The sequence below is a fragment of the Dasypus novemcinctus genome, chromosome 14 (genome assembly GCF_030445035.2).
Source record: "Dasypus novemcinctus isolate mDasNov1 chromosome 14, mDasNov1.1.hap2, whole genome shotgun sequence".
NCBI classification, from domain to species: Eukaryota; Metazoa; Chordata; class Mammalia; order Cingulata; family Dasypodidae; genus Dasypus; species Dasypus novemcinctus.
Genome location: NC_080686.1, coordinates 47,502,460 through 47,518,204, shown reverse-complemented (window position 1 = coordinate 47,518,204; position 15,745 = coordinate 47,502,460). Strand labels below are relative to the sequence as shown.

The following is a 15,745-nucleotide window of genomic DNA, read 5'->3' as shown; positions in this document are numbered from 1 at the left end:
CTGTTGTATGGGGAGGGTGGAAGCATGGTACGGGCAGTGGTTCGCAGGCCTGGCTGGTATTAAAATCACCTAGATAACTTTGGAAAACACTTCATCTATCGATCTACTCCAGGTCAACAGAATCAAACTCTGAGATGGGCCTTCATGACTCACTCCAGTTTTGGTTTTTCCTAAAGATGTTATTTTATAAGTAATTTCCTAGAGCATATTATGGAAAGTTCCTCTTATATCAATGTATAGTTAAAGATCTGATAACTGAGATATCACCCAATTTGCTTTCACAATTCCCTTATCTTTCTCAGTAAGAAAATATTTTCTTGGGTCATAATTTTCTTTGACAAGGTTTTTATTGGTATATTCAGATTCTGTTTGTATTGTGACAGTTTTTAATTTTATTTCATAATTAGTAAAGGACATTTATCAGCAGAGAAATTAATTTGGTTTCCTAATTTATATTGAGATGCATAATAAAATGTACCAAAATTTCCTTCCATTTAAAAAATTTAAATGGTAATTATCAGGAGGAGGAGGGGGTAGGAGAGGGGAAGGGGGGAGGAGGGGGAGCAGAAGGAGGGGAAGGAGGCAGGGGAGGAGGAGGAGGAGGCTAAGAAGAAAACAGCCTCTCCAGTCTTTGTAGATTAGTCTGCGGAAATGCTTTCCTTCAGGGCTTCTCCATAAAATGAGTTTGGAGACTAGTTCCAGACGAAAGCATTGGTGCTCATCATTAAAATATGCAACAATATTTGCAATCATCTTATGTGATAAATCATTTCATTAGCACATTCAATCTTTTTTTCTCTATTATAAAAACTTCTTTTGGTTTCTACACATAACACAAGGCGGTGCCTATACAAATGGAACTATTTCAGACATCTCTGATTGTATCTTCCACAACTGTAATAAGAGCTAAAAGTTATGGGCAATTACTGTGTGCCAAGAACTGTGCTAAACATTTCACAAATAAGGAAATTAAAATTTGGGAGTTTCAGTTACTGCCTGAAATACAAGCCAGCTGGTAAATGTTTGAGTCTATGAATGCAACATCTAGATAAATGTACGACATGGGTGGGCAGGTTTGTGATATTTAGCACTGATATATTCATTAATATAATTCATACATTTTTAAAAAATTAAAAATGAGTTACAATTACTGTGAGGTATTCAGAACAAACACGTTATATACTCTCATGTCAACTGCCACCATAGACCATAGACTACGGCAAGCAAATGTGAATTAAAAGTCATATGTTTGAATAATGGTTCTTATGATACTTTACTGGTGCCTGGTGGACTCGTGTGCCCATTACATTCACTATTGCCCCATCCTCTGACTGAACAGGGGTTAGAAAGAGAGTCACACACACTTCTGGACAGTTATATTTAAAATCACTTTTTGGAGGAAGATGGAGAAATCTAGCCAACGTTTAAAATATCCAGTCAGCCGAACCACGGGGTTGTATGTTTCATATCACTTTAAAGACATATTCTAAAAAAGAGCACTACCTTATTAGCGCCATATCATATTTCCCATTTTGAGCGCTAACTGAATTACACATCATTCATTTTTGGGAAACTTTTCCTCAGGGCTCTGAAAAAGGGTGTCAAACTCCTGATGAGTTTAAACAAGGATCACTTAGGGCCTGCCCTTGTAAAACAGACATTCAATAAAAAATGTATCCATCCCAAAGTACTTGGTGAGAACAGGAAACGCTGCAGATAAACTGCATTGAGGCATGAAGAAAAGCTATTTCAGCTCTCTTGTTTGCAGGGCAAGACAGGTAATGCATTCAAAATAAAAGATTTCTTTGGGCTTAGAGATTTTCAACAATTGGAACTGATGATCAGTGAAGGAAAGAGGCATGCTCTAATGCAGGGGTTCTTAACCAGGGGTCTGTGAGCTTGAATTGAAATTCAAAAAAAATTTTTCTTGTGAGGGTGTGTTGGTGTGGGTGTGATATATTTATTAAATAATACACAGTATAGTGTGGACTTAGTGAGTGGTCCGTGGTTTTCATCTGACTGGCAAAAGGGTCCATGGAACAAAAAAAGTTTAAGAACCCCTTTGTGATTCTTTTGGACCAGACCAACTTGATCTTCTATTTTTCATAAAGTTCTACAATAAAAGCCGTATACTCTATTTTTATCTCCCAGCATCCCGAACAATTATTTTGATTCCCATGATCTGAATGGACTTTCTTAAATGGTTTTTATCATGAGTAGATGGGAAGAAGGAACCACTGTAGATCAATGAATGAAGAAATATTCAAGGGTCACGAACAAATTAATAAAAGAAAATTAATCTGTTCATTTAAAAATCTAACCCAAACCCATGTTTCTGGTCATTAAGCATAAGTGTAGTGACTGCCTATATGTGAGTTTTGCTCTTATCAAATAATGCATGGTTTCCTCTCAATCATAGATCACATCTAATGCTTTTTGATACTTTACAACATCAACCAAAATGCTGAGCATGCAAAATCTCTTAAAAAGACATTTTAATATATTAACCAAAGGACTACTTGCTAAGTCAGATAAAATTTGCTGATTCTTAGTTACAAATGTCTGAAAATAGTACATGTATAGTCTTGATAAGAACGTTATGCAATATAACACGTGAACCAGCAGCCTCCATTTAGGAAATGTACCATGACTCAGAATGGTACCCAGCAGAGGAGCCTAGCATTAGCCCTCACCAAATTTGCCTTAGGGTTCTTTGGATTTGTGTTCAGAGAAGCATGTCAGTGTGAGGGAATTGGGGAGACAAAAGTGAGATGAGAGAAAAGGAGAAATGATAGATACAGATTTTGAAGACAGATTTAGAGAAGGAGGAAGAAGAAGAAGTGAAATAGAGTACATTGAAAGGGAATGGAATACAAAGATTTGGGTGGACATACTGAGAAGAGTGAAGCTGTGATTCAAAGGAATTAAAAGAACCAAGATGAGCTTATGGTTTTATGATGAGATTATGGATAATCACTGTGTTCTTTGTTTAGCTTTTACAGAGGACACAGTATTTCATACACCTTCATTAGCTGAAATTCTGAAGTCACACAGCTGCCTAGGAAATATTTTATTTAAATGTTTATATAATGTAGGTAGCAATGCTGAAGAAATGTGCATGCAATGATATGTTATGATTTGGATATGGGGTTAAAAGACAAAAGCACCATCTCAGAAAACCTTGCAAATATGAATGTTTAAAATATTTAGACATATACTCACCCAACAGACAGGAAAGGCTCCTTTGATTCAAGTCTATGAAAAATATTAAAAATTAATTTTAATATAACAATATACTATACATTCAAAAAACTGCTTTTACATGAATCTGACAAAATTATTACACTTGTTTGGATATAAATGCATAATTTAGTACCAGCAAAAAGCTCTAAATAATATATGAAGGTCTAATTTGGACTAATTCAAATTCTGGCTGAATTAATGCAGAAGTTGAATGAAATGAGAGACCCTTGGAATGAGAATATAGATTTAAATTATACATTAAGATGATGATAGTGTTAGCCTAATTCTGATTTGTACTTGCTATGTCTACTTTTTTTTTTTTCATGGTAGTTTGTTTGTAGAAGTTTAAATATAGTATCTATTTGTGGTTGTTGTAATAGTGAAGACATTTACAATGTATTTGGCTCCATATTGGCTGAGTAATTTATTTCCAGAGTATACATTCTGTAGTCAAGAGAGAAGCAGATGCCATTCACTCTGGGTCATTTACATACTGCAATACCCAAGTGTCAATCACAGATTAGGGTCCTCCTGTCTCCTCTGTATTTCCTGAGAACCTAATATTTTCTGCATGCCCCAATGTAGTCAGTGGGAACTGTAATCCTGAAACCTCTGGCTAATTGGAACATCTTGAGAAAGTCACACTTTCTGGAGCTCATTTTTCTCATCTGTAAAAATGGGTGAGGATTGCTTACTGCTGATTTTCCGGATTCATAAATTAACTCTATATTCCTTGCAAGAGGTAAATCAGGAAAGGTTTCATTTTAAAATATTATCTGCTTAATATTTAAGGAGATCGGTTGGTAGGTGTACACTAGGCACTTTATTTTCATATAGGTTTATTAACATTTAATTATGGGTTAGATAAAGGCGAATATTGAAGATCACTGAGGATATTTTAATATAAATCCTAGTGTTTAAGCTTCCTAAGACTCTTGTTTTAAATTTATTTTTATATAAATATTTGTAGGAAATGACAGAAAATTTAAATCTACAACAAACTTTTTTTTAAGGGATACCAGAGATTGAACCCAGGACCTCATACATGGGAAGAAGGTGGTCAACCACTGAGCTACATCCACTCCCCCAGCAAGCTTTTATTGAGCACCAGCTGACTACTTTTATAGATTGGAGTAGAGAAGTGATGGTACTCTACTAGAATTAGGCCATGAAACTTTACTTTAATATGAAATATAAATAATGAAGGTAAGAATGGCTTTTTTTTTGGTCTCTATTTCATTCTATGTATGTAAAAAATAGCTTGCTAGAAATATGCCTTGGCATATTTTTGGGCAGAGCTCACATGGGTCTTTGCCACATGCCAATGCTGCTTTGGATGAACCTTTGTTGCAGGAAGGGAACACTTTTAGGGAGCGAGCACCCCAGCAATGATTCTGACAACTACAAGCAGGGAAGAAGCAGATACATCCAGCAGTTGGTATTAGGAAACTGGAGGTGTATATTTTATGTAAGCTTTACCTTTTCTAAATTCCTATATAATTCACAGTCTCTATCCCCAGGTTAGGTATTTCCCATCCTGTATGTTTTGTTTTTCCCATACATTTGTTATATGGATAAGCAAAATGGTGAAGATAATTTTTGAATATGTTTACTTCCTAACATAGGATCAGTACGAGCTGATCAAAAGAAAATTAACTGGAAGAAATAAAGGGAGATTCTATATAATATGATGCAAGAAAATTTTCCTTATTTGAACCATCACATCATGATGATACCACTTCTCCCTTATTTGCTGTCCACTAAGATTTGAAAAATAGATGACATGATAACATGGGAATTAAGTTCCATTTTCTTTGTATTAACTAATCATTTCAGTCTAACATTTATCAGACTTGAGTGTATTATGTTATTTGCTTGTGTGAAGTGCTGCCCTCTAGCCTTCTAATTCTTATTTCCCACTCCCTATACTATCCCTTTGCCTCTCTCTGCTGTTTGCCCTTTAATGGCGTTGAATGATATAGCCACAGTATTTCAAAATATTTTACATCTGACCTTTCTCTCATTTTCATCTGAAACATCTCATTGGTATCCTTTATGTGACTTTTTCATCCCTTCTTCACTTCATTCCCAGGATTGTTCTCATTAATTACCCTGCCCTAAATGGTCTCATCAAATATAGAACGTCTTTGTTCAGAGTTGCTCCAAGTCTACCCACTGCTCTCACACTCAGCTTTCTTCATTGTTGCCATTCTATACTCTAGGTTTAGGTACTGTGTTGTACTTTATTTAATGTTAGCAAAAACAACTTGAATAAAAGTGAGGTATATGCCACTTTTGCCTTTCCCACGCAATTATCAAAATACTGAGTTTAGAATTTTTTTGAAGTTTAATAGGTATTGGATGATTTTTCTCTTTATCTCACAGGCAGCTGGAGCATTGGAGCATATGGGGAGATATGTTGCCCCACTGACCCCACTAGTTAATGTTAGTCTGACTGGCTGATGAGTTGTCCTCGTCTCATCTCCCTACTTCAACTCTCTACTTCCCAATGCTCTGTACAACATGTCAAAGGAGAAGTTAATGTTTTCAAAATGTTGTTGGACTGAGAGTTCTGATTAATGCTCTATAATCCAGGGCTTGGCAAACTCTGTCCTGTGGGTCAAACTCTACTGGCCACCACAAGCTAAGAAGAGTTTTGACCTTTTTAAATGGTCAAAAGAAATAATAAAGAAGAATAACATTTCATGACATGTGAATATTATATGAAATTCAAATTTCAGTGTCCATAAATTAAGAAAAAAAGTTTTTTTAAATTTCACAGCCATGATCATTTGTTTACATATTGTCTAAGATTGTTTTGCGCCAACGAAAGTAAGTTGAACAGTTGTGACAGATACTGTGTGTCAACAACCCTGAAATATTTAGTACTAATATATGGCCTTTAGAGAAAATGTGTGCCAATGCACGAAATATAATTATATTGTTGGAAGGAATTAGAAACAACCCCTCAAAATAGACACTCTCTACTTCTCATACATATCAAGATATTCTCTCAGACTTAGGAGTTCAGGATAATTTGAACTCCTTCTCTACTCTACCTATTCAGGATGTAACCTGACTGACAGTTTATTCCCCTTAAAATGCAGTTTTCATTGACATTTTTCTTGACAACTTTGACAACTCAAACTTTTTAGCTTGTCATTTAAAAACTTGCCACAAACCTGCCCCACAACACCTTTCCATATTGTTCTTTACTATGTTTCATACTAAACACTTCATTCCAGAAACTAGTCTATTCATTGTACAAACACATCTGGTTTAGCTTTGCCTTGGCTCCTTTGAGCATTCCATTTTTATACCTAGAATACTGTTTTTCCTTCCTTTTCCTTTGCAAGATCTATTTATCCTCCAAGTTTAGCTCAATCTAATCTCCTTCATAAAACCAATCATAATGCCCTCATCTCAAGGGCCTTGGCTGTCTCTGAGTTTTTAATACTTATTGCCTTCATTAATATTGCATATTCTCTGGACAACAATCCTGGATTAAAAAGTTAACTTAGGGCATCAGTCAAACTGGTAAGAATATTAAATCTGAATCTCTGCTTAGATAAGAGGATAAGCTTTCTGATGTTCAGTGGGAGATGATTGCTGATGCTCCATGAGGTGAGCAGAGAAGAAAGCAAAGACAATTGTCCATTAGCCACTCCAAGCCCCTGAAGATAAGCCCTAGGTACAAGCATCTTATGTGCTGAAGTAGGGAAGGAAATCTTGGTGGGCAGCCCCATCAGATCCTCCTATCCTATGCTTCATCCTCAAGATGATGTAATGCTGCAGAGAAAAGTGACAACCAGCCCATGCTGAATGATTCTCTGCTTTGTAACCAACTGCTCAGTCATTGTGCATGACATGGAGCTAACTTCCCTAGCCTTGAGATCATTCAGAGGTTCAGTCTAACTTAATTTTTTCATTAATAATACAGCAAACATCATAGTCAAATCAAAAGACTTTTGTAAAGAATATGAGTTTAAGTATTTATAAAGGGCATAGTCCTTGGCATAGAGTGGAATCTTCTGATGGCCATGACTATGCCACAGATAAGTTGTTAATTCTAAGGGTTGCAATTTCTTTTTTTTTCTAAAGATTTATTTTTTATTTCTTTCTCTCCCCTTCCGCTACCCCAGTTGTCTGTTCTCTGTGTCCATTCACTGTGTGTTCTGTGTTGGTGTGTATTTTTGTCAGTGGCACCTGGAATCTGTGTCTCATTTTGCTGTCATATTGCTGTGTCAGCTCTCCGTGTGTGTGGCGCCATTCCTGGGCAGGCTGTGCTTTTTATGCACAGGGCAGCTCTCCTTACGGGGCACACTCCTTGGGCGTGGGGCTCCCCTACGCGGGGGATACCACTGCATGGCAGGGCACTCCTTGCGCGCATCATCAGCACTGCGCATGGGCCAGCTCCACACGGGTCAAGGAGGCCCGGGGTTTGAACCTTGGACCTCTCATGTGGTAGGCAGATGCCCTATCCATTGGGCCAAATCTGCCTCCCAGGTTGCAATTTCTTGAATATATGAAAAGCTGATTTTCTAATTTTAGTCCTGAAATGTGAAAAATATGTTAAAAAAAAAACAAAACCACTAGCAGAAACATCCTTTTGGAGAAAAATTGCTCACTTGTTTATTCCTTAGAATCAGATGATTATATTGGGAAATGCCCACAGAGAACTTTCTCAAGATTTTTTATGAAGAAATAAATTTTTTTATCTTTCCCAAGATTTTCTTTTAAGATGAAATGGGTAGTAAATTTAATAATACTTCATTAGGACTTGCTAGGAAAAAATCAGTTATAGAACTAAGAGGAGAATTAGGAGAAGCAAACCACAGCCTTCAGAAAAAAAAAAAACATAGTAGAGAAATAAAATAGAATACCAAATCTGGGGCTAAAAGAGTTATAATATTTATTATTTAACAAAGACTAAATTATTTTTACTAAGGGCCAGCTATTGTTGAAAATGCTTTATCAGCATTGATTTATTAATACATGATAATACCCTCTGAGGTAGTCACTATTATCATTCCTACTTTATATATGAAGACACTGAGGCCCAGAGTTGCTAATTACTTGCCCAAGCTAATTACTTGCTACTTACACAGCTAATAAATGTCTGAGCCAGGATTTGAATTTAGGCATTCTGGCTCCAAAGTTCATGAGCTCAAATGCTACATTGTCTTTTGCCTCTCTATTTTTTTTTTTTTTGTTGTTGTTGTTTACATGTGCCTTATGGCACTGTCACATTTCCTCTCTTTATACTTTCTGTGCTCTTCTGAGATATTTCATCCACTCACATGGTTTTGAATGTTATCCACATACCAGCGATTCTTAAACTTACACCTCCAGCATTGTCCCATGCAATGCTGAATGCTGTGGCTAAAGCTGAGCACCAGGTGTCTCCATTGTAGGGACCTCTAAATTATTATGTTCTGACCTAAATTCATTGTCTTCCTTACTCAATCTGGCCTTCCTTCCCTTTCCTTCAACTGAATGGCATAAATAGCTACTCAGGTGACCAAGCTAGAAATCTTAGCGTCTTTTCATTAACTCCTTTTCAAATTTCCAGTTTCATCCGATTCCAAATTCTATTGTTTCTGTCGCCAAGAGCCCCTTTCATTCTGTCTATAACCTTTTGATTTTTACTATCATAGTTCAAGTGATCATCAGCTTTTTATGGGCTTTTAGAATCTCTTCCTCTTAATGAGCTCCTCTCTCCAGTATTTTATTATCTTTCTAAATACAGATCTAATTATGTAATTCCCCTCCTTACAAACCTCTGAGGGCTTTGAGAAAGGATTCTCTTATAAGACACCTGACTTGGTTAGGAGTGTTTCATAACTGTTCCCATAGTACCCTGTAACACTTAACATCGTGTATTAAATTGGCCAGTTTATGTGTCGAGCTCCTCATTAATACTATACACACCTTGAAGGCAGGAGCTTACTGTGTTTCAAGTACCTAGGACCGTGCCTTCTTCACAGGGTGCTCTCAGCCATGCTTGTGTTGGATGAACTTCCATTCCTTGCTTCCCCACCCTGACTTCCATTCCTTGCCTACAGGGTAAAGTCCAACCCCCCTAATATGGCTAAAAGTTCATTTACAACCTTGTTCCAGTGTTTCTTTCCAGCCGCTGTCTTCTACCACTTGAGCCTGCTGACTCCATGCTCCAGTCAAGTTGAGGAAATTGCTTACTGTCTGGGGGGCATTATGCTTTCTCACACCTCTGAGCTTTCGCATGTGCTGTGTTCTTTGCAGAAATGACTTCAACTACTTTGCTTTTGAAGACTGAGTCTTTGTCATGAATCTAAAATGCCTTATAAGGGTAGTTGGAACCCTACTCTGTTTATAAGCTTTGGTAGTCAAAATGACTAGGCAGGTGGGTGGTGCTTCACGGACAATTACAGGATATTGTAGACCCCCCCAGGGCCCACTGGATGGAACGGGGGAGAGTGTGGGCTATGATGTGGACCATTGACTACCGGGTGCAGTGATGTTCAGAGATGTACTTACTGGGTGCAATGGATGTCTCACGATGATGGGAGAGAGTGTTGCTGTGGGGGGAGTAGGGGGTGGGGGCGGTGGGGTTGATTGGGACCTCGTATTTTTTTAATGTAATTCGTAAAAATAAATAATTTTAATTAAAAAAAAATGACTAGGCAGGAACAGTGCTTACTAACATCTGAACTACTCTCCTCAGCATTGACAATCCCAGGCCCAGCCTCCATTTAGGGTAGATGTGCCAAAGGGCTTCAGGGTACAGGTTCTAAAGTCAGACTGCCTGATTCCAATCCTGACTCTACCACCTACTGGCTGTGTGGCTGTGGAGAGGTAAGACACTCTTCTTTGTACCTTAATTTTCTCATCTGCAAATAGAGGAAGTAATAGACCAAACTTAAACAGTTTTTATATGATTTTTTTTTTAGAATTAATAAATAATCTAAAACATCTAGAAATATAAATGTGTGTGTATTTTAGATCCCTAAATCCTCTCATCTTCATCCCTGTATTTATTTCTGGTTAACAGAAATAGAGGATCCAAGCTGGTGAATAGGTTCATGTAGTAGCTGTATATGAATGAACCATGATGAATGTGTTGGTGAAGATGTGCAGTAGCCAATAGATGAAGATATTGATGTGGAATTCAGGTGAGACATCTGGTCTAAAAACATGGATTTGGGGGTCATTCATCAATGCAGAGTTGGTACATGAAATCATAGTTGAGAATGAGGCCACCCAAAGAGAGTGCAAAGAATGAGAAGATGGTAGAAGGAAGAATATCTGGGCTCACCAAAGGCCCTCCATGCATAGAGGAAGCAAAATTGAGAAAGGGACAGCAGCATTGTTTAGCCATTTGTATTAACCTTCCCCCAGCACAGAGGAGATGCCCCACAAATGTTGATGGCATGAGTAAACCTGTGCCTGGATCTGTGTCACTAGTCTTCAGTCTGTTCTGTAGGATAGAAGTGAAAATGAAAGATAAAATGTCTCTCTTGAAGTAGTTCAGGTATTCTTAACCTAAGTTAGACAAAAGTAGGAATAAAGAGAGTTAACATTCTCAGAAATGGAGAGATCAGAGTTGATTTATGGGCTAAAGCTAGTGTTGATATCTACTGATGTTTGAAGACTAGTTTGTCAACCTATGAATGAATCGATCAATCCATAAAGGAATTGAAAGATCTCTTTTTTACTGCAATGCATTTTCTATCTTGAGAATAATTGATCTTCATCTGCATTTCAAAAAGTTTATCAAAGACAATCAAACAAGCATGAAAAACACTTTAGGTAGAAAGGAATTCCAGCAGACTCCCATCTGTCCCAACTACTCACTCCATAAACTCTGAGAGTCTAATGATTATCATAATAGCCAGAGCTTACTACAACCAGGGTGTAGGCCAAGTCCTCTAATATATTTAATTCAGACAACAACAGTAGATGAGAAAACTGAAGTTCAGAGAGACCAAGTAATTTGCTCAAAGTCTTACAGCAAAGTTGTAGAGTCAGGACCCATTCACAGGCAGTCTGACCCCAAAGTCTGTATTTTCAGTCACTGCTCTATATTCTAGGGAAATGTAAGGAGTACAATAAATGCTATCTCTGGCCTATCTGGGCCCCTGGTGAGAGTGGTGGTGGCTGCCCACACTATGAGTTAAAAAACAGCTTGTCATTTGGTGGTAATCTGACATGCTATTTTACAAATATCTTAATACCCTTCTTGAGAATTATAGAAAATCTATTTTTATATTTAAAATTCAGTCTACATTTAATCTTAATCATTTGTAATCTAAAAACATTCACATTTTGCTCATTCCAAAGCCTTCTTTCTGATTTAAACGGGCTTTTTTTCAAGGTAAGTGATTTAATGTGAGCAGAAAATGATGCCTCTGATCAAAGATAAGCGCTTGTAAAGTGGTTCTGAGGTGTTGTTTTTTCTCAACATCTTGCATATTAAAAATTGAACCCAATTCTACCAGTATTCTTGAAAACTCATTTTTACCAAAAGAAAAAAAACAATAGAAGCCTTCCTTATGTAATAGGGGCAGATATTTATAGGCGAATTCTTTGACATCCACTGAAAATCAGAATCTCTGTGGTATTTATTCTGTGAGCTAGTCTCCTCCCCTCACTTGAAGGGAAAAAATGAAAAACAAAAGATCTCCCAGGCTTTTGTGCTGGCTGGCCTACCACAGGTGCTAAGAGACATACCATTAGTGCTCTCCTTGTGAGGACTAAGGGGCTTGTTAGGAAGAACAAGCTTTTTTTCCCCTGCACAGTAAGGAAAGAAGCACTGGCCTGCACAGGCACAGACATTCCTTGTCTCCAACTGCACAAAGAAGTCTGAGTACACCTTGAGTAACGTTTGAGTATGGCTTGTCAGTTAGTATCTTGGGTTGAACAAGGGTTCAAGATACTGACCATGAGCTCATGGTCCATCATGTGGATGCTCACTCCAACCACAGTCCTTTTCCAGATGTGGCTACCTACAAGGATTTAGTGCTGTGATGGATGCATCCTTTTGAGAGGTCCTGCCAAGCATATTGAGAAATTTGTGGCAAAGTCGGGTATGGGGGCAACACTGGGATGAGATAGGCTGAAATGGCTTAGTGGGAGCAATCATTCCCTTAAAACCCTTTATCCCTTAAAGCTGAGTGCTCAAATAAGTTTTAAACTTCATGTCAACTCTGGCTAATTGATGGTAGCTGCCAGGAATAACATGTTGACAAGAATTCTAAAACCTACTCAGCCTATGTCTGCTACGGGACCAGGAAAGGAGAGAAGAGTGCTGTCTACATATGTATTTACCAACTCTGTGCCAGTGGAAAGTACAGAAATTTGCTCAAGGCCACACACAAGTGAAGATGTATTAATTCCACAGAGGGACCTAGATCTCTGGACATAGATTTCATATGCCAATGTGTACAAATAATAATGTATATTTAGTGTTTCCATATATGATGATAGTCAATATTTTTGAGTTTGCCAGATACTCTTCTAAGCATTCAAACACATTTAATCCTCATAACTTTTCTGTGAAGTTGATACCATATCATCTCTATTTCATTCATGAGGAAACTGAGGAAGAGAGGGATTGAGTAACTTTTGCAAGTCCTTAAAGCTAGAAAGTCATAGACAGGATGATCATCCAAGTAGTATGATTAAGAGCTTGAGTCCTTACTATTATATGGCTTGGGTGTCTGCCTACAACATAGAAGGTTCGCAGTCCAAACCCTGCGCCTCCCTGACCCGTGTGGAGCTGGCCCACGCGCAGTGCTGATGCACGCAAGGAGTGCCCTGCCATGCAAGGGTGTCCCCCGCATAGGGGAGCCCCACGTGCAAGGAGTGCGCCCCATAAGGAGAGCCGCCTAGCGCCAAAGAAAGTGCAACCTGCCCAGGAATGGTGCCACACACACACACGGAGAGCTGACACAGCAAGATGATGCAACAAAGAGAAACACAGATTCCCGTGCGCTGATAAGGAGAGAAGTGGTCACAGAAGAACACACAGCGAATGGCCACAGAGAGCAGACAACTGGGGGGTGGGGGAAGGGGAGAGAAATAAACAAAAAATAAATCTTTAAAAAATAAATAAATAAAATAGCATCACATCACATTCACCGACAATGCTGGGAGACCTGGGCTCCTTCTCTCCTACAGCAAGAATTTCCACAGTGGATTCAATTTCTCTGGAGTAAAAAGCAGCTTATATCCTCTTTTTCCTGAGATTCCTTTATTAAGGGCTTTCATGCCCAATTGATATTTCTGCTTAGGGCACCATTTGCAGTTACTACCATCTGTGCAGCTAACAGTAGAAATGGGTTAATGGATGTCTGTGGTACCAACAAAGATCTCAGTGGCGGTTGTGACACTCAGTCACAGTTTTTGCCACAATGGAAATTGAGGCTGCAGCATTCATGTCCCTTGGATAGGCTGTAACGTTCTTTCATAGTTCTACTGGGAGGATGGAACTGCCGCAAGAGAAATGAAGAACCTCTTGACAAGGAAGATCGCTAACCATTGGTAGATTCTTCTGAGAGACTTGAAACACATTTCCCAACAGCTTCTGGGGATGGAGGGGGCAGGGTGGATGGCTGATATTTGGCTTAGGCAGCGTGTGGGGTCTCACCACTATTCCACTAAGCTTCCTGGCTTAATCTCACCATACCTCACTTTGTTAGGGAGTGCACAAAACTCTGTGGATGTTTCCATTAAATTAAGAAAAATGATTTTCTGAAAAGAAAATCTTTCAAATTCAATTATGTTCATGTAGGAAGAGTTGCTCATCTCAGTTCCAAACCTATGTAGTGAAAGGAAGCACATTTAAGAAAAACTAGCAAGTGGCTGCTCAGCTGTCTCTTCCAATTGTCTTATTTAGTTGCTTGCTAAAGGCTGTTAAATCCCACAGAGAAACTGTGCATCTGCCAAGAGTGCAGACGAGGGAAGCAGGCAATCAGTCAGAGTTCTCCACTTGAGTATCTCAATCCTCAGTAACTGTGCTTTGCATAATCCTGATACCATTTATCTTTTTTCTCTCTTTTAGCATGAAGAGATGAAACTCAATAAATTCTGTGTGGTTTTTTGACTTCCAGTCACAAGATGTGCAAAATGCCAACAGTGCTGAGTGATATGATATACATAGTCTCAGGACCAGTTCCAGTTGATTGGGATGAGCACTTGGCTTCAGTCCCTGCCCTCCCCCTTCACCATTCAATGCACTTTATCTGTACATCCCACACTTAAACACTTTCAGGTCCCAGGTTCAACTTCACACTCTATTCCTAGTCTTATTATAACATTTTGAACTCTGCCTAAATCATAGCTAACATCTGATATAAGCTTGCAGAACTAACTTTCATTTTTGCTTAACTGTATTTCTGTTCCCTTCCCAGTGACACGCTTGTTTGGCAGATTAATCTTTTGCCTGAGTTCCTTCTTGGTAACCCCAGCTGTTCTCAGACCCAGTTTTATTTTTGCTAGTTCTCTGAAGTAATTAAGTCTTTATGTCTATATTTATGCCGTAGCACACTGCTTTGATTACTCTAGCTTTGTAGTACAATTTGATATCAGGAAGTGTGGGTCTTCCAATTTTGTTCTTTTTCAAAATTGTTTTGACTATTCAGGGCTCCTTGCAGTTCCACATGAATGAGGATTGGATTTTCCACTTTTTCAAAAAAGGCTCCAGGAATTTTGATAATGGTTACACTGAATTTATAGCTCGCTTTGGGTAATATTGACATCGTAACAATATTAAGTTTTCCAATTTGTGAACATGAGATTCTTGCCATTTATGTAGGTCTTCTTTAATTTCTTTCAGCAATGTTTTGTAATTTCAGTGTACAAATTTTTATATCTTTGGCTAAATTAATTCCTAGATATTTTGTTCTTTTGGATGTTGCTGTAAATGGAATTGTTTTCTTAATTTCCTCTTTGGATTATTCACTGTTAATGTACAGAGGCAACATGGATTTTTATGTGTAGATTTTGTACCCCCATGTTGCCGAAATCGTTTATCAGCTCTAGTAGTTTTCTTGCTGATTCCTTTGGATTTTCTATATATAAGACCATGTTGTCTGCAAATAGGTATGTAGGCATACATCATTTCATTGCTTTTCATTTTATTGTTCTTCAAAGATACTGCACTTTTTACAAATTGAAGGTTCGTGGCAGACCTGCATTGAGCAAGACTATCAGTGTCATTTTTCCAACAGCATGTCCTCACATATTGGTAATTCTCACAGTATTTCAAACTTTTTCATTATTATTATATCTGTTGGGATGATCTGTGATCAGTAAGCTTTGATGTTAGTATTGTAATTGTTTTGGGGTGCCACAAATGGCATCTACATAAGATGGCAAAATTAAGCAATATATATTGTGTGTGTTCTGACTGTTCCACCAATCCACCTTTCCCCATCTTTCGCCCTCTCTTCCAACGTCCTTATTCCCTGAGACACAACAATATTTAAATTAGACCAATTAATAACCATACAATGGCCTCTAA

General features: G+C 38.1%; 1 protein-coding gene across 5 annotated transcripts in view; it reads right to left on the bottom strand.

Annotated features, from left to right (window-relative positions):
• RALYL (RALY RNA binding protein like) overlaps positions 1-15,745 on the bottom strand; it is a 757,145-nt gene that overhangs the window by 108,237 nt on the left and 633,163 nt on the right. For all 5 annotated transcript variants that reach the window (XM_058275682.2, XM_058275685.1, XM_071207892.1 and 2 more), the window contains one exon: positions 3,223-3,255. In XM_058275682.2, the coding sequence (XP_058131665.1) occupies positions 3,223-3,255 (33 nt within the window). The remainder of the gene's footprint in view (positions 1-3,222; positions 3,256-15,745) is intronic.